General features: G+C 44.0%; 1 protein-coding gene across 6 annotated transcripts in view; it reads left to right on the forward strand.

Moving 5' to 3' along the window:
- tprb (translocated promoter region b, nuclear basket protein) overlaps nt 1-25,122 on the forward strand; it is a 143,769-nt gene that overhangs the window by 75,411 nt on the left and 43,236 nt on the right. For all 6 annotated transcript variants that reach the window (XM_068037407.1, XM_068037409.1, XM_068037408.1 and 3 more), the window contains 3 exons: nt 1,707-1,834; nt 7,288-7,383; nt 20,049-20,240. In XM_068037407.1, coding sequence (XP_067893508.1) covers nt 1,707-1,834; nt 7,288-7,383; nt 20,049-20,240 — 416 coding nt within the window. The remainder of the gene's footprint in view (nt 1-1,706; nt 1,835-7,287; nt 7,384-20,048; nt 20,241-25,122) is intronic.

Genomic DNA, 25,122 nt, shown 5'->3' on the forward strand with positions numbered 1-25,122 from the left:
TAATGGAAGATAAGGAAACTGATTTGATTGGTTATACATATCTGATAAGACTGAATAGGCTGGGGCTCTTCTCTAGGAGCAAGAAGGCTGATGGGGCGACCTAAAATTATTTCTTTAAAAGTGTGAAGGATTTTAATAGCGTAGGTGTAGAGAAAATGTTTCCGCTTGTGGGCAATTCAAAACCAGTGGTCAGGCGATAGGAATCACCAGTTATGCTGATAGGATTAGATGAGGGTGGAAGGAGGACTGTGGAGCATAAACGCAGGTATAGATCAGTTGGGCTGAATGGCCTGTTGCTGTGCAGTTAATTTTATGTACCCTTTATGTACCTCCAAATCAATTTTCAGCCAGCAAGGTTAACTTCTGTGGATTTCCAGTTTTCCTAATAATCTGTTGTGGGAAATCTTATCAGATGCCTTTTGGAAGTCCATACAGCTCGCATCTGTAGATTACACTTATCAGTCTGTGATCTCAGAAACTTCATTTAGTCAAGCATGACCTATCCTTCATACATCCATGTTCACTGTCTCTAATCAGCTCAAAATTTTCGAATTGCTTTGTCACTTTGTCCTTTATTGACAGATACTAGTTATTTTCTAACAACTGATGTTAGATTGACAGGTCTGTGGTTACCTGATTTCTCCATCATTTTTAAAGAATGGAGAGATATTTGCAATTTTCCAATCCAACGGCACAGTTCCCAAGTGGAGAGTTTTGGAAAATTATCATCAATGCACCTGCAATTTCCTCGCCTACTACTTTTAATACCTTGGGGTGTAGACAATCAGTTCCTGGAGATCTGTCTGAAATCTCATTACTTTCTCCATTACCTTTTTCTTTTTTTAAAAATTTGTATTAAATCCAATAATTTTTTGCCCTTTTGACTTTACTTTCTCTTGTACTGCTGGTATTTTACACTTTGATTCTTCTGTTAAGACAATCATGAAGTAATTCCAAGATTTTGATTGGCCGTTAAAAATTCTGGAGTCAAACTTGATCGTTAAGTCCTCCAAACTCTTAAATTATATTCTGTTAGAACCTGTAGCAATGCTTTAATCCAGTGGTACCTCAAAAAGTCTAGGGATTATTTGCATGCAGCTCCATTTCACCTCGAGCCCTCCTTCTGCTTACGACATTAATTTATGGCTTCTGAAGATGGTGACCTAGCTTAGATTAAGTAGATTTCTTGCTCCTTGTTTTGTGTTGCAGTAAAAGAATGCAAGACAAATTATTCCCAGTTTCCATATATCAAGTGAAAAGTTTCTCTCCAGGTAGAACTACTCTACTGTTTTTATTTCTGAGTGTGGAGAAAAGTCTGGTCTCCACCTTGACTGCATTGCTCGCTGTCTTGACTGAAATTGGAGATGTGTGGGTAATTTAATCTGAAGACCTATGCCCCTATTGCTCTCGGAAACAATTTGTAACATTTTGGAGAGTGGGCCCTGAGCAAGAGTTTATAATCACAACTTTTTTTTAAAAGTTAGTGAACAATACTTTTTTTTAATCTATATGGCTCTCCTCTCCCCAGATTTGGTGAGTCTGTATCTACTTGCTAGACCTGACCACCTCAACGGTATTGATTTGTCTTTATTGGACCATTCTCGTGGAATGATCGTATCTGACGTAGCTTTTACTGTGCTGAATTCCATTCGATGCTTTTAAACTTCTTTTGAGTTTGAAATAATTGTCTAATGTATATTTTTCAGTTTCAGCCACTACTTCTATGCCCAAACGTCAGCGTGACGATGATGATGAGACCAGTGCAGATACTGTTGGTCATGGTCAGGATGAGTCTTTGGAACATCAGTCAAAGAAATTGAGAGTTGTCCGAGTGGTACGTGAGCCTTTTTTCTAACACATTAATGGTATAATAAGTTGGACGTAGGAGACGGAGGGTAGGGAAAAAGGGGAGATGCTCTGATTGACTGGATGTGACAAGTGGCGTTCCACAGGCTTCTCTACTGTTGTCTCTGCTTTTAACCATTTATATCAACAACTTGGATGAAGCAAGAGAGAGCTGTATATCCTAGTTTGTAGATGATAAGTCAGATGGAAAAACAGTGGCAGATGGCCTTTATTGTGAGAAAGTGTGAAGTCACCCGCACTGGATCAGAGAAAAACAAATATTTTCTTTAAGGTGAGAGACTACAAACTGAAGAAGATATAGATGTCTGGGCATACAAATCAAGTCACAAAGCTAGTGCATAGGTACAAAAAGCAATCACAAAGGCTATGTTGTCCTTTACCTCAAAGGAGGTTGCAAAGTGAGGTGAGAGTCACTGCCCTGTACATCAAGGCGGCATTTGACTGAGTATGGCATCAAGGAGCACTAGCAAAACTGGAGTCAATGGGAATCAGGAGGAAAAGTCTGTGCTGGTTGGAGTCATACCGAGCACAAAGGAAGATGGTTGTGGTTGTTGGAGGCCAGTCATCTCAGTCCCAGGACAGCACTGCAGGAGTTCCTCAGGGTCATGTCCTAGACCCAGCCATCTTCAACTGCTTCATCTATGACCTTCCCTCCATCATAAGGTCAGAAGTGGAGATGTTTGCTGATGATTGCATAATGTTCAGTACCATTCACAACTCCTCAGATACTGAAGCAGCCTGTGTCCAGGTGCAGCAAGACCTGGACAACATCAAGGCTTGGGCTGATAAGTGGCAAGTAACATTTGCGCCATACAAGTGACAGGCAATGACCTTCTCAAACAAGAGAGAATCTGATCATCTCCCCTTGATGTTCAGTGGCATTACCATCGCTGAATACCCCACTATCGACATCCTGGGGTTTACAATTGACCAGAAACTTAACTGGGCCAACCCCTTAAATACTGGCTACAAGAGCTAGTCAGAGGCTGGAAATTCTGTGGCAGTATCTCACCTCCTGTCTCCCCAATGTCTGTCCGCCATCTACAAGGCACAAGTCAGGACTGTGATGGGATACTCTCCACTTGCCTGGATGGATGCAGCTCCAACAACACTCAAGAAGCTTAACACCATCAGGACAAAGCAGCCTGCTTGATTGGCACCCCATCCACCACTTTCAACATTCGCTTCCATTACCACCGACGCCTAGTGACAGCAGTGTGTACCATCTACAAGAAGCACTGCAGCAACGCACCAACGCTCTTTCGACAGCACCTTCCAAACCTGTGACCTCTACCTCCTAGAAGGACAAGGGCAGCAGGTGCATGGGAACACCACCACCTGCAAGATCCCCTCCAAGCCACACACCGTCCTGACTTGGAATTATATTGCCATTCCTTCACTGTCGCTGGGTCAAAATATTGGCGCTCACTCCCTAACAGCACTGTTGGTGTACCTACACCCCAAGAACTGCAGAAGTTCAAGAAGGCAGATCCTCACCACCTTCTCGAGGGCAATTGGGGGGACAATAAATGCTGGCCTAGCCAGTGACGCTCACGTCCCATGAACGAATAAAAAAAAAATTGACATACGTCAGTTATTCTGAGCCTTGATCAGACCCCACCTGAAGTACTTCATTCAGTTTTGGACACCAAGCTTCAGGAAAGATGTGTCCCTTTATAGATTCACCAGTATGATACTAGGGCTTAAAGGGTTAAAGTGAGGACAGGTTGCATAAATTTGGCTTGAATACTCTTCAATTTAGCAAGTTGACTGTTGACCTAACAGAGGTCTTTAAAATGATGAAGGGATTCAATGGAGTAAATTCTAAGAAATATTTCCTGTTGTGGAAATCCACAACAAAGGGGCATACTGTTAGAGCTAAGCCTTTTAGGAATGCAATCAAAGGACTTGTTCTCAGACAAAGGCAAGTGGAAATCTGGAACTATCTCCCTCAAAATGCTCTCAAAGCTGAGACAATTGAAATTTTCAAGACTTCAAGGGATATGGAGCGAAGGTGATAAATGGAGTTGAAGTACTGATCAATCATCTAATTGAATAGCCTGGCCCTCTTCCTATATTAAATATGTTAATGAATGGCATACAGCTTGGAGAAGTTCCTAAACTTCACTCGATAATCAATCTGAATAAATGTGCACAGTTAGAAACAGTTCAAAGATGTGTACTTAGCAAAGGACTCAGTTTTATCCCCCAACACTCCCACCTCAATGAATTTCATGCTTAGCATGATGAATGCTTCTTTCATCACCTTTGCCTCTGGGCTCACCTCTTTGGCCAGGAGTCCTCCGCCTGACCAGTGGACCCATTCACCTGCCTCCATTAATCTCCCTCCCACCAGGACCCCTCCCTCTGGCCTCTTATCCACGCTTGATTGAGAACTGTCAACATGACATTGGTTGTCTTAATTTCTCTGCTCCCCTCACTCACTCTAACCCTGTCTCCCTCTGAACTTTCCTCACTTTGTTCTCTCAGCATTGTGATCAAACCTGCTGACAAGGCTGTGCTGTATCGACCTCCTACCTTGTAGAGGCTGAGTGCCAACTCTCAAAACACTTCTTCCTACCTCTCCCTGGACCATGACTCCACCACCGAACATCAAGTCTCTTGGGCTTTCACTGACGTCATCTCCTTTGGAGATCATCCCACCTCAGAGTCCCCACAACCTGCTTCTACATCCTTCCCAAAATCCACAGACAGGACTGTCCTGTTAGACCCATCGTTTCAGCCTGTTCCTGCCCCACTGAACTTATTTCTTCCTATCTTGACTCTTTTTTTTCTCCACACCCCCCACCTTTTGTCCAGTCTCTTTCCACCTACATCCAAGACTCTTCTGATGCCCTACGCCGTTTCTACAATTTCCAGTTTCCTGGCCCTAACCGTTGCCTCTTTGCTATGGACGTCCAATCTCTCTACATTTCCATCCCCCAGCAGGGCGGTCTGAGGGCTCTCTGTTCTCTTCCTTGAACAGAGGCCCAACCAGTCCACATCCAGCACCACCTGGCTGCACTTGTTCTCACATTGAACAATTTCTGCTTCAACTCTGCTCACTTTCTCCAAATAAAGGGTGTTGCTCTGGGTACTCTCCTGGGTCCTAGTTATGCCTGTCTTTTGTGGGGTATGTCGAACATTCCTAGTTCCAATTCTACTCAGGCCCCCAACCCCAACTCTCTTTCTAGTACATTGATGACTGACTGTATCAGTGCCGTTCCCTGCTCTCACCCCGAACTGGAAAACTTCAACTCCGCTTCCAATTTCCTTCCTTCTGTTACCTTCATATGGTCTGTCTCCGACACTTCCCTTCTCTTCCTTGACTTCTCTCTCCATATCTGGGGATAGGCTGTCCACTAATATTCATGCATAAGCCCACCAACTCCCACAGCTACCCTGACTACACCATCACACCCTGCCTCCTGTAAGGACTCCATTCCAGTCTCCGTTTTCTCTGTCTCTGTTGCATCTGTTCTGATGAAGCAACCTGCAACAGTGCTTCTGATGTGTTGTCTTTTTTCCTCAACCGAGGATCCTCCCCCACCCCCACCATGGTTAATGGGGCCCTGAGCCATGTCCGTCGCATTTCCTGCACTTCTGCCCTCATCCCCTTCCCCTCCCAGGACCACGATAGGGTTTCCCTTGTCCTCACTTTCCACCTCACCAGCCTTACAGCCAAAAAATCATCCTCTGCCATTTCCGGCACCTCTAGTATGATGCCACCACCAAACACATCATCTCCTCCCCTGTCAGCATTCCGAAGGGACCATTCCCTCCGCGGCACCTTGGTCCACTCCTCTATTACCCCATCCTCTTCCCACGGTACCTTCCCATGCAATCACGAGAGGTGTAATACCTGACCTTTTACCTCCTCTCGCTTCACCATCCAAGGCCCTAAACACTCCTTCCGGGTGAAGCAGCGATTTACTTGTACTACTTTCAATTTAGTATACTGTATTCATTGCTCACAATGCAGTCACCTCTACATTGGAGAGACCAAATGCAGATTGGGTGACTGCTTTGCGGAATACCTTCGCTCAGTCCACAAGCATGACCCCAAGCTTCCGTTTGCTTGCCATTTTAATACACCATCCTACTGTCATGTCTGCTGCGATATTCTGGTGAAGCTCATGCAAGCTCAAAGAACAGCACTTCACCTTCTGATTAGGTGCTGTACAGCCCTCTGGACTCAACATTGAGTTCAACGATGTCAGACCATGTCTGCTATTTTGATTTTTTTTTAAACCATGTGCCAGTCTGAAACTTGTTTTTCATGTTTGTGCTTTCAGACAGAGCTGTTAACACTCTCTGGACAAATGCTGTGCCTTTTACTACGGCTATTACTATTTCCTTTGCCTTTTGTTCCATGACATCTTTGTCATTTAGTCTGTCCTGCCCTCTGCCCTATCTCAAATCTTCCCTGTTGTATTCTGTTGTAAGTCTAGATAGTGTTATACTGCACTTAGTCCATTTAGATATTCCTTTGACAGCACCTTAGAAACCCACGACCTCTACCACCTGGAAGGACATGGGAACAGCACCACCTGCAAGCCACACACCATCCTGACTTGGAACTATATCGTCATTCCTTCATCTACCGCTGGGTCAAAATCCTGGAACTCCCTTCCTAATACCGCTGTTGGTGTACCTACACCTCAAGGACTGCAGTGGTTCAAGAAGGCAGCTCATCACCACATTCCCAAGGGCAATTGGGGATGGGCAATAAATGCTGGCCTAGCCATGACGCCTACATCCCATGAACGAATTAAAAAAAATTGACTGCATTCATCCAAGGGGGAGAAATCACTGCAGCATAGTATCTGTTTACATCCCAGTCAAATATCGAATATCTCCAGTCTTACATGTATTATATGATCCTTAATATGCCATGTTTTTCCAAAGTTCTCATCTCCGCTCCAAATTGAGCAGCTAGTGATGTGTGTGGAGAAGGGGTGGAGAAAGAAGGAACTCCTGCATCAGTCCTGTAGCACATCTCATCTGACACTTGGCCAATCACAGATCTGCATCAGTGATCACAATACGTATTTGTTGGCTGAATTTTTCCAGCCGTTCATTACAAGACAAATTTACTTGTAGAAGGCAGAAGTTAAATGAAGCATTTTTAAAAAGGAAAAGTACGTAATACGTAATCTTCCTGATACCATTTGTGGGAACACGATCACCACAAGGACTGCGGCGGTTCAAGAAGGCCCATCACCACCTGATCAAGACAGTTAGGCAGGAGGGAAAAAATAATGCCAATGTTGGCCACAGCCAAAGAACAAAGAAAAATGGCTCTGTATTGTTTAATGAAGTTCCAGCTCCGGAGTTGTTCAGTGCAACTATTGTCTTAATTACATTTCACTGTGTAGAGTATTGAAAATAATGACGCTAAAATTTGTGTTGCAACTTTAGGAAGAACATATCCAGGAGGTGGAAGAAAATGCAGAAACGGACACTGAAATGCAGATGCAGTCAGAGAACCTGGATTCACAGGACTCTATCACACAGGTTAGCTAATTGCTACCAGTCAGCATTATGCTGTAGAGATTTAGTGCGTTTAAAAAAAAAAAAGTGTAATTTATGAATATAAAACAGAAGAATGTGGAGAAATGACAAAAAATTTGAAGTTAGTAATTGGAGGTATATTAGATGAATAAGTTGGGGTTAAAATATACAAAATTAACTGAAGATGTAACTGATGTAGTACAATGGGATATGTGAAATGCATTCCTACAGCACCATCCTGTGGTGACTTGTAAGTACTTCGGTTAGAATTGACAACTTGGACTTCTCATAACTTTAGGTGGCATTATACGTACAACATAATTAGCGATGGCATTAGAATTCATTCATTGTTCTCAATATGTAATAGATATGGAAAATGTAAGAAAACTAGGGCCGTCTGGCTCAGCTGAGAGTGCTCTAGTATTCTAGGGATTGGGACGAGAATGGGGAAGGTGAGAGAATGCGCTTAGTTATTTACCACCTTCCTTACCTGACAGATATTTACTGCTGTTTGCATAAAGCTCTTTCTGGTAACTGCTCAAAATTTTATTTTTCGCATGTTTGAACGTGAGGTCCAAGTCTTATTTTCCTGCCGTATTTGGAAGTAATGTAGTCAGAATTTATTAAATACATGCTTCAGTGTGTTGTATACTCTCTTTAATAGCTGTCTGTTAAAATCAATGTTTAACAAATTGCATAAGTTTTAAAATTAACTATTTAAAAAAAGAATGTACAATCTAGCCACTTGAGATCTTGACATCTCTCCCTTGGCATTTTGAAACTTTGTATATCGAACTGTTGAAGAGGAAACTTCATTATAATTTAAAACCATTTCCTGACTACGCAGTATTAATTGATCATCACCAAATGCAGTCTACCTTGTAGTCCTGAAGTGCTTAAGAAAATGATGCTGTTTTCGCATGCAATATTGTAAAAATAAGAACCTTTAACTTTTAAAAATTCGTTCATGGGATCTGGGCATCGCTGGCAAGGCCAGCATTTGTTGTCCATCCCTAATTGCCCTTGGCAACTGAGTGACTTCCTAAGCCATTTCAGAGTGCAGTTGAAAGTCAACCACATTGCTGTGGATCTGGAGTCACATGTAAGCCAGACCAGGTGAGGACAGCAGATTTCCTTCCCTAAAGGACATTAGTGAACCAGATGGGTTTTTACAACAATCGATAGTTCTATGGCACCATTACTGAAACTAGCTTTCAATTCCAGATTTTTTAATTCTTTAATTGAATTTATTAATCAATTGAATTTAAATTCCACCAGCTGCTGATTTGGGATTTGAACCCATGTCCCCAGGGCAATAGCCTAGGTCTCTGGATTACTATAATAAATGCAAAATACTGGAGATGCTGGAAATCTGAAATAAAAACAGTGCTGGAAAAACTCAGCTGGTCTGGCAGCATCTGTGGAGAGAGAAGCAAAGTTAACATTTCAGGTCTGTGACCTTTCATCAGAACTGGCAAAGGTTAGAAAAGAAATAGGTTTTAAACAAGTGAAGGGGAGGGGGTTGAGGGAAGAGAACAAAGGGGAAGGTATTCGATAGGACAGAGGGTGATTAAATAACAAAGCTGTCCTGAGGCAAAGGCAAAGTGTGTGTTAATGTTTATGGTGAACGACAAAGCTTTAGTCCAGAGAGACTGTTAATAGCGGAATAATGAAAATCTCTGACTACATGAAAAGCAGGCACATGGTTAAGAAATAAAATATTTTTTTTTAAAAAGCCAGTCATGCTCTGAAGTTATTGAACTCTATGTTCGGTCCACAAGGCTGTAGAGTGCCTAATCGAAAGATCAGGTGCTGCTCCTCGAGCTTGCATTAGTGTTCACTGGAACACTGAAGCAGGCCAGAGACAGAAAAGTTGGCATGAGAGCAGCGGGGAGTGTTGAAATGGCAAGCAACCGGAAGCTCAGGGTCATGCTTTCGGACTGAGCCGAGGTGTTCAGCAAAGCAGTCACCCAATCTGCATTTGGTCTCTCCATTGTAGAGGAGCCTGCATTGAGAGTAGCGAATACAGTATACTAAATTGAAAGAAGTACAAGTAAATAGCTGCTTCACCTGAAGGGAGTGTTTGGGGCCTTGGATAGTGAGGAGAGATGAGGTAAAAGGTCAGGTATTACACCACCTGTGGGTGCAAAGAAGGTGCCATGGGAAGGGGACAAGGTGTTGGGGGTAATGGAGGAGTAGACCAGGGTGTCACGGAGGGAACGATCCCTTCGGAATCTCTAGATTACTAGTCCAGTGACATTACCGGTACACCACTGCCTCCCCAAATTTAATGAGCTAAATTCACTGACTTTCCTTGCTATCTGATTGTCAAATAAGGTATGGCTTGAATTGCTACTTTTTCTGGTTGGGTGTTGTCAGGAAAAGGTGGCACTCAAAGCAACAACGACTTCTATTTGCATAGCGCCTTTACCACAAAATGTCTCAAGGCACTTTACATGAGCATTATAAAACAAAGTATGACATTGAGCTACAAATGGAGATATTAGGTCAAATGACTAAAAGCTTGGTCAAAGAGGTTTTAAGAAGTGCCTTAAAGGAGGAAAGCGAGGTGGAGAGGCATCTGGAGGGTCATCCAGAACTTGGGTCTGGGCAACTGAAGGCGTGGCCACCAGTGCTGGATCAATTAAAATTAGGGATGCACAAGAAGCCAGAATTAAAGGAACACAGATATCTTGGAGGGTTGCGGGGCTGGAGGAAATTAGGGATGGGGAGGGGCAAGACCATGAGGGATTCCAAAACAAGGATGAGAATTTTAAAATCAAGACATTGCTTGACCGGGTTCCAATTTAGACTAGTGAGCTCAGGGCTGATAGAGAAACTGGACTTGATGCGATTTAAGATACAGGTAGCAGAGTTTTGGATGACCTCAAGTTTACAGAGAGTAGAATGTAGGAGACCAGCCAGAATATGTTGGGATGGTCAAGCCTAGAGGTTTCAGAGGTGTGAGTGAGGGTTTCAGCAGCAGATGAGCTGAGATGGGGAAGAAGTTGGGCAATGTTATGGACTTGGAACTAGGCAGTCCTAATGATTGCACAAACATGAGGTCGGAAACTCATCTTGTGGTCAAATGTGACACCAAGGTTACAAACAAACTGGTTTAATCTCAGGCTTGTCAGGGAGAGGAATGGAGTTGGCAGCTAGGGAATGGAGTTCGGAGTGGGCACCAGAAAGAATGGCTGCTGTCTTCCCAATATTTAATTGTTGGAAATTTCTGCTCATCCAGTCCCGGATGTCGGATAAGCGGTCTGATAATTTAGTGGAAGAGTCGAGAGTAATGGTGAGGTAGAGCTGAGTGTTGTCAGCATACCTGTGTAAACTAATGCCATGCTTTCAGATAATGTCGTCGAGGGGCAGCATGTAGATGATAAATAGGCGGGAACCAAAAATAGGTCCTTGAGGGCCACCACAGGTAACAGGAGAGCAGGTAGAGAAGCCATTTCCAGTGATTCTCTGATAATTAAATAGATAACAATGGAACCAGGTGAGCAGTCCCACCTAGCTGGATGACAGGGGAGAGGCATTGGAGTAGGATGGTGTAGTCAACTGTGCCAAAGGCTGCTGACAGGTAGAAAAGAATGAGGAGGGAAAGTTTACCTGTCACAGTCACATAGGATGTAATTTGTGACTTTGGTAAGAACTGTTTCGGTATTGTGGCAGGGGTGGAAAGCTGATTGGAGGGATACAAACATTGGAGTTCCAGGAAAGATGCACATGGATTTGGGAAGGAACAACATGTTCAAAGACTTTGGAGAGGAAAGGTATGTTGGAGATGGGACGGTAGTTTGTAAGGGCAATGAGGTCGAGTTTTTTTTGAGGAGAGGAGTGATAAAGGCAGATTTAAAGGAGACAGGGATAACACATGAAGACAGAACAGTTAACAATATTGGCTAACATGGGGATCAGGAGAGGAAGTTTGGTGATCAGTTTAGTGGAAATTGAATTGAGGGAACAGGAGGTGGGTTTCATGGACAAGATGTGCTCGGAGGGCATGAGGGGATATGGGAGAGAAACTAGAGAAAGATGCAAGTTCAGGGCTAGCACAGGGGGAGCATTATAGTAAGTTTGACCAGGTGGGCCAGTGGAAGGGATGAACACGGCAGAGGCAGCTGATCAGATGGTCTCGATCTTGGTGACAAAGAAGTCCATGAGCTCCTTGTACGTACTGTTCGAGGTGAGGGTGGAGGGGACAGGGGAAAGTGGTTTAACAAGACAGTTTGCAGTAAAGAAAGGAAGCCGTGAATTTGCATTCCAAGATGATCCTGGAATAGCGAGCAGTTTTAGTAGACGACAACAGGACCCGATGGTGTTTTAAATGGTCCAGCCAGATCTGGTAGTTGTTGGCTAAACCAGTTGTCTGCTATATCCTATGAGGTCTGCAGCCCTTGGACTTAAGGGAGCAGAGATGAGGGCCATACCGGGAAATGGCCAGGGGGAGAGACACTGATCTTTTTATTGGGGACTGGGCCTCAATGGTGGAGTTGAGGGTGTGGTTGAGCATAAAGGCGTGCTACCCGACCCGAACCCGATGGGACCCAACAACGTGTCGGGGTTGGGTTGGGTTGGGCCCCTCTTCCAGGTCCGGCTTTCGGGCTCGGGTCAGGTCGGGATCGGGTGGACACACACAGTAAATGCTCTGCTGGTAAGTATTAAAAAAAAAATAAAAAAAACTTGGCTGAGCTGGGAGTCCAGGACGAAACTGAGTCTGCGCAGTGAGTGAGTGACGTCACTATGATGTCATCACGCATGCTCTGCAGCTTCGTGGAGCTTCCTAATCTGAAGGTAAGTAACGGGATGGTCGGGTCGGGCGCAGGGCGAAATTGGAGGGACTCGGGCCGGGTTGGGCTCGGGTCCGCTGTGGATCGGTTGGGTTCAGGTCGCGTTCTTATTCCTGACCTGAGCAGGCCTTCAGTTGAGCAAATCAGTGGCTGCAAAATTTTGTGGTAAAAGGAGGGCCAAAAGCTAGGTAGTTGAGATTGTGAATGTGCGGTTGTAAGTGAATAGGGGGATAGTTTTTTTTCCCCCCAGGGTTGGGTTAAGAATGAGGTGGGTTAGCTTATAGAAGGGGAATGTGGGTGGAGATGGATACAAGGAACTGTTTCGAGAAGGGATGGGAAGAGAGCCGCTATCTGTTGTTCCAGCATCTCTCCTTTCCATCACAATTCCTTCACCTTAACACCATCTGACACCTGTCACTACTGACAAAACCATAGAAGCTGCATTCCTTGATATTTGGGGCAAGGGAAGTGCCAAATACAGACAAAGCAATTTGCAACAGAAGCTTTGAGAGGCGGGTCATGGTTTTTAAAGCTGGAGGCTGACCAGAAAGGACGGAAAGTTCAACAGTGTGTGTTCTGTCTGTAGAGTGATTTTGTTTTATGCCACAGGAAGTTTTATGGAAGAAGTTAAATTCTGAAAATATTATTGTGTTCAGTTATGTGTGTTCTGCACACTCAGCCATCTTGGCCATTTTGCTTTGCCCTAATCTCCTTGATTGCAAGGGGATAGAAGTGCAAGAACCACAAAGTCTTGCTATAATTGTATGGAGCTTTGAGACCACATCTGGAGTCCTGTCAGCTGTTTGGTCTCAATATTTAAGGAAGGATATCCTTGCCTTGGAGGCAGTTCCGGAAGGTTCATTGAATCGTACAAGGTTTAAGGCACAGAAAGAGGCCACTTGGCCCATCGTGTCTGTGCCTGCTGAAAAACAGTCCATCCATTCTAATCCCACCTTTCAGCATTTGGTCTGTAGCCCTGCAGATTACGGCACTTGACGTTCATATCCAGACTCCTTTTGAATGAGTTGAGGGTTTCTGCCTCAACCACCCTTACAGGCAGTGAGTTCCAGACCCCCACCACCCTCTGGGTGAAAATGTTTTTCCTCATCTCCCCTTTAATTTTTCTATCAATCACTTTAAATCTGTGCCCCCTCGTCATTGACCTCTCTGCTAAGGTAAATAGACCCTTCACCTCCACTCTATCCAGGCCCCTCAAAATCTCCCCTCAGCCTTCTCTGTTCCAAGGAGAACAACACCAGCCTATCTAATCTTTCCTCATAGCTGCATTTTTCCAGTCCCGGCAACATCCTTGTAAATTTCCTCTGTGTTCCCTCTCTTGTGCATTATATCCTTTCTGTAATAAGGTGACCAGAACTGCACATAGTACTCAAGTTGTGGCCTAACCAATGATTTACACAGTTCCAGCATAACCTCCCTGTTCCAGTATTCTATACCTCGGCTAATAAAGGAAAGGATTCCATATGCCTTCTTAACCAACTTATCGACCTGTCCTGCTACCTTCAGGGTTCTGTGGACATTCACTCCAAGATCTCTCACTTCCTCTACACCTCTCAGTATTTTCCCATTAATCGTGTATTCTTTTGCCTTGTTTGACCTCCCCAAATGCATCACCCCTCACTTCTCTGGGTTGAATTCCATTTGCCACGTTTCTGCCCATCTCACCAGATCATCAGTATCTTCCTGCAGCCTACAGCTATCTTCCTCGCTATCTACCACATGGCCAATCTTTGTGTAGTCTGCAAACTTCTTGATCATGCCCCCTACATTTATGTACAAATCATTAATATATGCCGCAAAAAGCAGGGGACCCAGTACTGAGCCCAATGGAAACAGCCCTCCACTCGCCAAAACCTCCGTTAACAATTACCCTTTGTTTTCTGCCACTAAGCCAATTTTGTATCCACTTTGCTGCATTTCCCTGGATTCCATGGAATTTTATTTTTCCATGTAGACCACCTTCTTCTTTCTTTGGCCTCCTTGTCTCGAGAGACAATGGGTAAGCGCCTGGAGGTGGTCAGTGGTTTGTGGAGCAGTGCCTTGAGTGGCTATAAAGGCCAATTCTAGAATGACAGACTCTTCTACAGGTGCTGCAGATAACATTTGTTGTCGGGGCTGTTACACAGTTGGCTCTCTCCTTGCGCTTCTGTCTTTTTTCCTGCCAACTGCTAAGTCTCTTCGACTCGCCACGCTTTAGCCCCACCTTTATGGTTGCCCGCCAGCTCTGGCGATCGCTGGCAACTGACTCCCACGACTTGTGATCAATGTCACAGGACTTCATGTGTTTGCAGACGTCTTTAAAGCGGAGCCATGGACGGCCGGTGGGTCTGGTACCAGTGACGAGCTCGCTGTACAATGTGTCCTTGGGGATCCTGCCATCTTCCATGCGGCTCACATGGCCAAGCCATCTCAGGCGCCGCTGGCTTAGTAGGGTGTATATGCTGGGGATGTTGGCCGCCTCGAGGACCACATCAACTGCAATACCCATATCTATCTTTCTTGTTTATTCTTCAAATAATTCAATCAAGTTGGTCAAACCAGATCTTCCCTTAACAAATCCATGCTGACCATCCTTAATTAACATGTCTTTCTACGTGACAATTTATCCTGTGTCTCTGAATAGATTCCAATAATTTGCCCACTACTGAGGTTAGACTATCAACCTGTAATTATTTGGTCTATCGCTCGCTCCCTTTTTAATCAGAGGTACAACATTAGCAATTCTCCAATCCTCCGGCACCACGCCTGTATCCAGTGAGGACTGGAAAATGATGTTCAGATCTTCCACTATTTCCCCTCTTGCTTCTTTTAACCGCCTGGGGTACATTTCATCCGGTCCTGGTGATTTATCAACTTTCAAAGATACTAATCCCATTAATACTGCCTCTCTCCCTATGTTTATCATATCTAAGACTTCACACTCCTCCTCCTTAACTACAATATCTGCATTGTCCCCCTCTTTTGTCGAGGCCGATGCAAAGTATTCATTAAGAGCAATGCCAACATCTTCCGCCCCTATGCATAGGTTACCCTTTTTGGTCTTTTATGGGTCCTACTGTCTCCTTAGTTATCCTCTTCTTAATGTATTGATAAAACATCGTTGGGTTCACCTTGATTTTGCTTGCCGATATTCTTTCTTGCCCTCTCTTTGCTTTCCTAATTTCCTTTTTTGATTTCACCCCTCCAATTTCTATACTCCTTTCGGCTTTCTGTAGTATTGAGTACTCGGCGTCGGACATAAGCTTTCCTTTTCTGCCTTGTGTTACCCTGTACGCTCCTTGACATCCATGGGGCTCTAGATTTGACCGTCTCACCCTTTTTCTTTGAACCCTTTGAATGGCTGCCACTGCTTTGACACTGATTTACTTTAAAATAGCTGTTTCCAGTCCACTTACGCTAAATCATCCCTCAGTTTGGTAAAATTGACCTTGCCCCAATTGAGAACTCTAACTCCTTTTCAATCTTTGTCCTTTTCCATAATTATGTTAAAATTGATTGAATTATGATCACTACCACCAAAATGCTCTCCCACTGTCACTCCTTCTACCTGCTCATCTTCATTTCCTAAAACTAAGTCTAAAACTGCACCCTCTCTTGTTGGACTTGTTACACATTGGTCAAAATAGTTCTCCTGAATGCACCTCAAGAATTCTGCTCCCTCAATTCCTTTCATTAAAACTATCCCAGTTAATATTAGGGTAGTTAAAATTCCCTACCATTACTGCCGTATTATTATTGCTTAGGTTCCTTGTTTTCTAGGTTTGTTCCTGTGATGAGGTGGTTGTCCTGTGATGAGGGCCTGAGTAAGTTAGGCTTACACTGAAACGTACAAGATTCTGATGGGGCTCGACAGGGTAGACACAGAGGTTGTTTCCCCTGGCTGGGGAATCTAGGACATGGGGGCACAGTCTCAGGATAAGGGATCAAGGGGTCGATCACTTAGGAATGAGAAGAACATGAATTTCTTCACTCAAATCTTTGGAATTCTCTACCTCAGATGGTTGTGAATGCCCCATCGTTGAGAATATTCATGGCTGAGATCTCTTGAAATCAAGAAATATGAGGATCGCGTGGGGAAAGTGGAGCTGAGGCAGAAGATCAGCCATGATTGTATTGAATGGCGGAGCAGGCTCGGTGGGGGGCCAAATAGTCCACTCTTGCTCCTTTTTTTTTAATGTTCTTATGCCCATTAGGGTGTTTTAGTGCTGCCTATCAGAAGATTGGGAAGTGCAGGTGAGGGCTTATATGAAAGATGTGGCATCTTGTTATGGGGAGTGCATTGTTGCACCCTTCACCTTGTACTATCATGTAATTAGATTTTAGGCAGTGATGTAGTTCTGGAAGCCCAGAGACATGGAATCTGCTTACAGGAGTGACCAGTGCCCTGTCATTTTCCTTTGCGCGTAGCCTGTTCAATGCACTGCATGGTACATTCCAGATTGTTGCATGGCTGCACAGTTTAGAAGGAACATTGCCTGAGAGAATGTTAATGACCGACCTGAAATTTGTAACCGTTACTTTCTTTCATGATGCATTTGTAATATGTGTATGGTAGCAGTCTTACTTGTGTTTTATTCATTCATGCGATGCATTTATTGCCCATGCCTAATTGCCCTTGAGAAGGTGGTGGTGATGGTCTTCATGAAAAGCCACAGTCCATGTGACGAAGGTGGTACTCCCAGTTAGGAAGCGGGTTCCAGGATTTTGACCCAGTGACGATGAAAGCAATGGGACATATTTCCATGGCAGGATGATGTGTGACTTGGAGGGGAACCTGCCGATGTTGTTCCCTATATCCCTACTGCCCTTGTTCTTCTAGGTGGTTGAGGTCACGGATTTAGGAGGTGGTTAAGGTCACGGCTGCTGAAGAAGCCTTACTGAGTAGCACAGTGCATCTTGTAGGTGGTACAAACTGCCGCCACAGTGCGCTGGTGGTGGAAGGAGTGAATGTTGAAGGTGGATGAGGTGCCAGTCAAGTGGGCAGTTTTGTTCTGGATGGTGTCAAGCTTTTTGAATGTTGGAGCTGCACTTATTTTGTCAAGTGGAGATTATTCCGTCACACTCCTGACTTGTGCCTTCTGGATGGTGCACAGGCTTTAGGGAGTCAGGAGATAAGGCACTTGCTGCAGAATATCCAACCTCTGACCTGTTCATGTAGCACAGTATTTATGTGGCTGATCCAGTTAAGTTTCTGGTCAGTGATGGACCCCCAAGGTGTTGATGTCTGGAGATTGGACAATGGCAATGCTATTGAATCTCATGGGGGAAATGAGTTGACTTTCTCATTGGAAATAGTGATCGCCTAACTTGTGTGATGTGAATGTTACTTGCCACTTAGCACGGACTGCTTCATTATCTGAAGAGTTGTGAATGGAACTTAACACTGCAATCATCAGTGAACACCCTCACTTCTTATCTAATGATGGAGGGGAGGTCTTTGAAGCAGCTGAAGAAGGTTGGGCCTCAGTAACTGCCCTGAGGACCTGCTGCAGCAATGTCCTGGAGCTGAGATGATTGTCCTCCAACAACCACAACCGTCTTCCTTTGTGCTAGATATGACTGCAGCCAGTGGAGAGTTTTCCCAATTCCCATTATTTTCAATTTTACTAGGGCTCTTTGATGCCACATAGCCAAATGCTGCCTCGCCTCTGGAATTCAGCTGTTTTGTCCATTTTTGGATCAAGGCTGTAATGAGTTCTGGAACTGAGTGGTCCTGATGAAACCCAAACTGAAAATTGATAAACGGGTTGTTGCCAAGTAAGTGCCATTTGATAGAACTGTTGATGATCCCTTCCATCACTTTGCTGATGATTGAGAGTGGACTGATGGGATGGTAATTGGTCAGATTGGATGTATCCTTTTTGTGGACAGGACATACCTAGGCAATTTTCCACTTTGTCGGGTAGATGCCAGTGTACTGGAACAGCTTGGCTGGAGGAGCAGCTAGTTCTGAAGCACAAATCTTCAGTATACAGCTGGGATGTTGCTGGGACCCATAGCCTTTGCTGTATTCTGCATGCTCAACCATTTCTTGATGTTGTGTGGCGTGAATCGAGTTAGCTGAAGACTGGCTTCTGTGATGTTCGGGACCTCAGAAAGATGCCAAGATTGATTTTCTACTCGGAGCTTCCGGCTGAAGATGGCTACAAATGCTTCAGCCTTGTCCTTTTCAGTAATGTACTGGGCTTTTCCATCATTGAGGATGACTATGTTCATGGAGCTTCCTCCACCCTTTAGTTGTCCACCACCATTTATGATTCGATGCGGCAGGGCTGCATAGCCTCGGTCTGATCCATCGGCTGTGGGATCGCTTAGCTCTGTCTGCTGTTGTGTCTTCACCAGTTGACATCTTTTTAGGTAAGCCTGGTGTAGCTCCAGGCATGCTTTTCTACACTCCTCATTGAACCAGGGTTGGTCCTCTGGCTTAACGGTAATGATGGAGTGAGGAATATGTCAGGCCATGAGGTTACAATTTGTGGCTGAATACAATTCTGTGCTGCTGATGACCTACCACCTCGTAAAGGCCAGTTTTGAGGTGTTAGAGATGTTCTGAATCTATCCCATTTATCATGATGGTGCCACACACCACGCTGGAGGGTATCCTCAGTGGAAAAGATAGAATTTCATCTCCACAAGGACTGTGCAATGGTCAGTCCTACCAATACTGGCATAGATGCACCTGCGACAAGTAGATTGGTGAGGGCAAGGTCAAGTAGGTTTTCCCTTCGTGTTGGTGTCCTCGTCAAATGTCGAGAGGGCCTGGTTTGGCAGATACATCCTTCAGGATTCTACTAGCTCGTCCAGTAGTGATGTTACTGAGTCTTTCTTTGTGACGGGCATCAAAGTCCCCCACCCAGAGTAAATTCTGTGCCTGATGGTTTTATTCTAAATGCAAATCCGATTAATTGCGTAGTTGTCAGCCTGCTGTCCCATATTATGGAGTTACTACTTTTCTTGAGGTCGAAGATTTGCTACGATCTGTGGTAAATTACTGAAATCTTTCACAGACTCTCTGCTGATTGCTGCTTCAGCACCTCTTCTTAGTCAGGTCCTTTTACACTTTGAAAATGAGAACAAGTTGCAGAGTGGCCAAGAATGGTCAGTGGAGGTTGCCGACTAGGGAGCGGGCAGAAGTAGTGGTGAGCAACAGAAGGTGAAAAAGTCCTCTTTGAGAAAACAGGACGGTGCTGCATGACTTTTGTTTTTGAGAGAAGTTGGTGCGAGAACATGTGTGTGCCATATAGAGTGCAGGAGGTTAACTGAGGCTGAGACAGTCGGGAGCAGGGATGGAGGGGGAAACATCTTTTTCAGAACACAACAATGGGACTTCTATAAAGATGCATTAAAAATAAAATGAACAAAAGAAGTGGGACCGGGGGGGGTGGGTGCAGTGGTAGTGGTGTGGGGACTGAATAGAAGTCCAGCTGGCCAGAGGCAGGTGGGAGGAGAATGACTGGAGGCTTCATGGGGAAGCAATTCAAAAGTATTAAGATTAAAATGCATACCAAATTGTAAAACACTATAAAAGAAAAATATACGCTTGTGAGAAATGGCTTTTACGACTCATTTGCACGGAAACCAAGATGGCATATGTACTGAGAAACAGTTCAGAGATTTGGCATCTGCCATACACCTCAACCCCATGTGATAGCGAGTTTCACATTCTCGCCTCTGAGTAAAGAATTTGGACATAATGTTGATTTAGAAGTGATAATGGGAAGTAAGGGTTAGGAGACCAGTACTGCACTTGTAACATTTTTAATAAGGTAATAGATGACTCCTACCAATGAAACCCAAGTAGTAGTTTGCACAATAACCAATAGATTATAATATGTGAAATCTTTGTTGTTGTAGGTGGTCATTGAAGATTATCCCCCTTCTCAACTGATGGAGGACAATGAAGAGACATCCCAGTCTTTGGACTTGGTGCCTCAGCCACCTGAACATCATCAGAATACCCAGTCATCACAAAACTCTCAGACACAAACTGAATATATTATAATAGAGAGTGATGAAGATGCAGAAAACGAAGAGGACCAAGAACAGGTAAAAATTCTGAAGGTGGAAGGGTTTGAGTCTAGATAGTGCTCTGCCCACATTTATGAACAGTAAGCTGTGATGAATATGATTTTGAACAGAATGTTACTGAATGCTTATAGATATTTTGGTGTGAACCATGACAATGGGTGATAGACTACATGTTAAGGAATATGCAGCACAGAAATGGGCCATTCAGCTCATGCCAGAGTTTATGCTCCACTTAAGCCTCCTGCCATCCTATATCTAACTATCAGCATAACCCTCTATTTCCTTGTCCCGTATGCTTACCTTGTTTCCCCTTAAATGCATCTGTATGATTTGCCTTAACTATTCCCTGTGGTAGTGAGTTCCACATTTTTGTCATTCCATTGGTAAATAAGTTTTTTTCCTGCATTTTCTATTTGATTTGGTGACTCTTAGCCTCTAGTTTTGTTCCCCCCATGGAGTGGAAACACTTGGTGTCTATAAGCCATCATAATTTTAAAGGATCTCTATTAGGTCAACTAACAGCCTTCTCTTTTCAAGAGAAAAGATCCAACCTGTTCACCCTTTCCGGATGGGTATAACCTCAGTTCTGGTGTCATCCTTATAAATGTTTTTTACAGTTTGTCTAGTATCTCTACATCCTTTGTGATATGGCATCCAGAACTTCGTAGTAGAGCCTTTAAGAGATTCCATTATTTTTCCTACTACTAATGTTAATCTGACTGGTCTTTAATTCCCTGAAAATTTTCCAACTTTTTAAATATAGGTCTAACATTAGCTAGCCACCATTCCTCTGGCACTAACCCTTTTTGTAATGAATTAATAAATATGTGTAATAGTGATTCTGCTGTTTTTTTTTAAAGAATCTTCTAAAATGCATGGATGCAGTCTGACTGGACTAAGGGTTTTATCCTCTGATCAATTTATTTAATATTATAACTTATACTTGAAATGCGGTTGTATAATTTCAAACCTCATCTTCCAATGTCCTGTCCACCTGCTCTGTCTCTACTAAATACTGAAGCTAGGTAATTATTTAATATAACACAGTAATTAATTAATATGTTGCTTAATTTTAATGAACTGTTGTGTGAAATTTATGTACTTAAATGCTGAAGAAACTAAAATACTGGCCTTTGAAAACATGCCATAATCTTTCAAAGTTGTGGTCTGGACATTTTTGGCAAGTTTATCTCCTCTGGGATTAAACGCAGTACAAGGAAGGACTTACGGGGATGGTAGCATAGTGGTAAAGTTACTGAGTTAGTAATCCAGAGGCCCAGAGAAATGCTGTGGAGACCTACCTGGAGGGAGTCTGGAGTGGCAGTGGACCTGCGAGGGACCAACTACTGGGGAACGGATAAATAGACACCGAGGCTTGGGGTCTTCATCTACCAGGAGGGAGTCTGGAGAGGCAGCAGATCATGCGAGGAACCAGCTGCTGGGGAGCGGATAAAGAGAGACCCAGGCTTTGGGCCTTCACCTACATGGAGGGAGTTGGGAAAGGCGGAGGACTTGCGAGGAACCAACTACCTCTGCGCCGGAGTTTGAAAAAAATAATCAAATCGTGACATCACAGGAAGGGATTAGTTGATTGGTGGGTATTGCTGCTTTGGGACTGAGTCTAAAGAACTGGGAGTTTAAAAATGTTAAAGATATCAAGTATTACTCACAAGTAGCAAGTGGATAGCTGGTAAGTCTTTTATTTTTAAATCGCCCCACAAGGAAATTTGTTTCAGCTCTGTTCAGGTGCAAACCATCTAGCCTTTACAAGTCCAACCTTCTCCAGAATAGTCCCAGCACCCCAGGAATCTAAAGCCCTTCCTCCTGCACCATCTTTCCAGCCGTGCATTCATCTGCACTATCCTAATTCTATACTCATTTGCACGTGGTACTGGGAGTAGGGAGATTACTGATCTCTGCTTGCTAATTTCTTACCTAGCTCACTAAACTCTTTCTGCAGGACCGTATCACTATTGGTAAGGTTTATTTACTATTGGTAACATTTTAGTATTAGGGTGTATTAATAGTGGTATGGCTTATTAGTATTGGTAAAGATTAGTATTGGCAGTGGTAGGGTTATTAGTATTGGTAGGGTTGTTAGTAGTACCAAGGTTTATTATCTAATAGAGGAATGGCAGGGCTGCTGCAGCCTCTGGAGTGCACATCCTGTGCTATATGGGAACTCCAGGAACTACTTGTGTCCTGGATATGTGCAGGAAGTGTTGTCAGTTGCAGCAGCTTGAGCTCCGGGTTTCAGAACTTGAGCAGCAGCTGCCATCACTGTGGTGTATCCGTGAGGTTGAGAGTTTCATGGATAGTGCATTTATAGATGTGGTCACCGGACAGCTTAAGAGTATGCAGGAAGAGAGGGAATGGGTGACCACCAGGCAGTCAAATAGGAACAGGCAGGTAGTGCAGGAGTTCCCTGGGTGTAGCTCACTCTCCACCTGGTATTCAGTCCTTAATACTGAGCAAAGTGACAGTTCATCTAGGTTGTGCAGCCATAGCCAAGGCCATGGCACCATGGGTGGCTCAGCTGTACAGGGGGGTACAACAAAGACTGGAAGAGCGATAGTGATAGGAGATTTGATAGGGGAACAGACAGGCGTTTCTGTGGCCAGAGACATGAATCCAAGGTGTGTTACCTCTTTGGTGCCAGGCTCAAGGATGTCACTAGCTGCAGATCGCCCTGAGGAGGGGTGGGGGTGGGGTGGGTGGTGAACAGCCAGCAGTTGTGGTCTGCATTGATAGCAATGACAGGTAGGAAGAAGGATGTGGTTCTGCAGTAAGAGTTTAGTGAGCTAGGTAAGAAATTAACAGGCAGAGATCAGTAATCTCCCTACTCCCAGTGAATTTCCTTGTGGGGCGATTTACGAGTGCTATTAGGGAGGGTTTGAACTAACTTGGCAGGGGTGTGAGAAACAGGAGATACTACATGAGAGGCACACCAAAGTACACCGAGGATTGAAAGAGACAGACAGCACTAGAGTAGGAAATAGCAAAGTTATCAGGTGGGGTCAGAGTGAGAGTGTTACACAGTACTAGAGAAGGGAATAGATCCATATTTGTTGAGAGTGGACTGATGAGATTGGACTGAGGACTATGAGGAATGCAAAGACAGGATTACAATGCATGTGTGTAAATGCACAAAATGTGGTGAATAAGGTTGGTGAGCTACAAGCACAAATAGCAGCATGGGAATATGATGTAGCATTAACGAAACGTGGCTTAAAAATGGTGAGGACTGGGTGCTTCATATACAAGGATATAAAGTGTTCAGAAAAGAGTGAGAAGGAAAAATGGCAGCTGGGGTGGCAGTCCTGATTAGGGAAGACATTGTAGTGCTGGAAAGGAAGGATGTCTTTAAAGGGGCAAGGACAGAATCCATTTGGTTAGAGTTGAGGAGCATGGGGGATCATGCTACTGAGGGTATTCTGTAGGCCTCCAAATAGAGAGAGAGAGATAGAGGAGCAAATCTGCAGGAAAATCACAGATGTGCAAGAGTGGTAATATTGGGGAATTTTAATTACCCAAATATTGATTGGGATAATTTTAGAGTAAAGGGTCAGGAGGGGAAAGAATTCCTAAAATGTGTTCAGGAGAACCTTCTTGATCAGTATGTTCTCAGCCCAACTGGAAAATAGGCATTGCTAGATCTGGTGCTGGGGAAGTGAGGTGAGCCAAGTGGGCCCAGTGTCTGTGGGGGTGCACGTGGGTAAGAGCTATCATCGTATCATAAGGTTTAGACTCGTAATGCAGAAAAGCAAGGAAGAAAATAAGGCAGAATGTCTAGATTGGAAGAGGGCTAATTTCAGCGCCATGAGAAGGGACCTAGCCAGGGTAGAATGGAACCAAAGACTAACAGGAAGCGCTGTATCGGAACAATGGATTATCTTTAAGGAAGAGATGCTTCAGGTACAAGCTAGGAATGTTCTCAAGGGTGAAAGGCAGGGGAACTAAGAACAGGACTACTTGGTTGACGAGGGTGATAGGGTTGATGAAACAAAATAGGAGGGTGTATGATGCATGTCAGGTGAACTTGTCAAGTGACAACCAGGCCGTATACAATAAGTTGCGAGGGGAAGTGAAAAGGAAAATAAAACAGGCAGAGAATATGAAAATAGAATGGCAGTCAACATAAAGGGGAACCCAAAGATTTTCTACCAGCATGTAAATAGTAAGTAAGTAGTAAGAGGAGGAGTGAGGCCAATTGGGGGCAGAGAGAGGAATATATGGTTAGAGCTGCAGGGCAAGGCTGATATACTTTGAGTACTTTGTATGAGTGTTTGCTAGGGAAATGGAGGCTGACAAAATATTGGTAGAAGCAGAGAGAGGCAATGGATAGGATGAAAATTGAGCGGGGAGGTACTAAAAAGGTTGGCTATGCTTAGGGTTGATGAGTCACTTGGCCCAGACGACTTGCATCCCAGATTGCTAAAGAAAGTGAGGATGGAGATAGCGGAAGGGCTTGTTATAGTCTTCCAATCTTCCCTGGATATGGACGAGGTGCCAGTGGATCGGAGAGTGGCAAATGTGACCTCCTTATTTCACTAAGGATGCAAGGACATTCCTAGCAACTACAGGCCAGTTAGTTTAACATCTGTGGTGGGTAAGGTTTTAGAAACAATAATCATGGAAAATATCAGTGGACACTTGAAGAGGTTTGAGTTAATTAAGGATAGCCAGCATGGGTTTGTAAAAGGCAAATTATGCTTGACTAATTGAATTTTTTGATGAAGCAACAGCGAAGGTTGATAAAGGGAATGCGGTGGATGTTTATATGGATTTTTAAAAAGCATTTGATAAGGTACCACATAAAGGTTGGCTAACAAAATTGAGGCTCAGGGGTCAGTGTCCAATTGGATAAAAAATTGGCTTAAGGACTGAAAACAGCGAGTCG

The sequence above is a fragment of the Heterodontus francisci genome, chromosome 8 (genome assembly GCF_036365525.1).
Source record: "Heterodontus francisci isolate sHetFra1 chromosome 8, sHetFra1.hap1, whole genome shotgun sequence".
NCBI lineage: Eukaryota > Metazoa > Chordata > Chondrichthyes > Heterodontiformes > Heterodontidae > Heterodontus > Heterodontus francisci.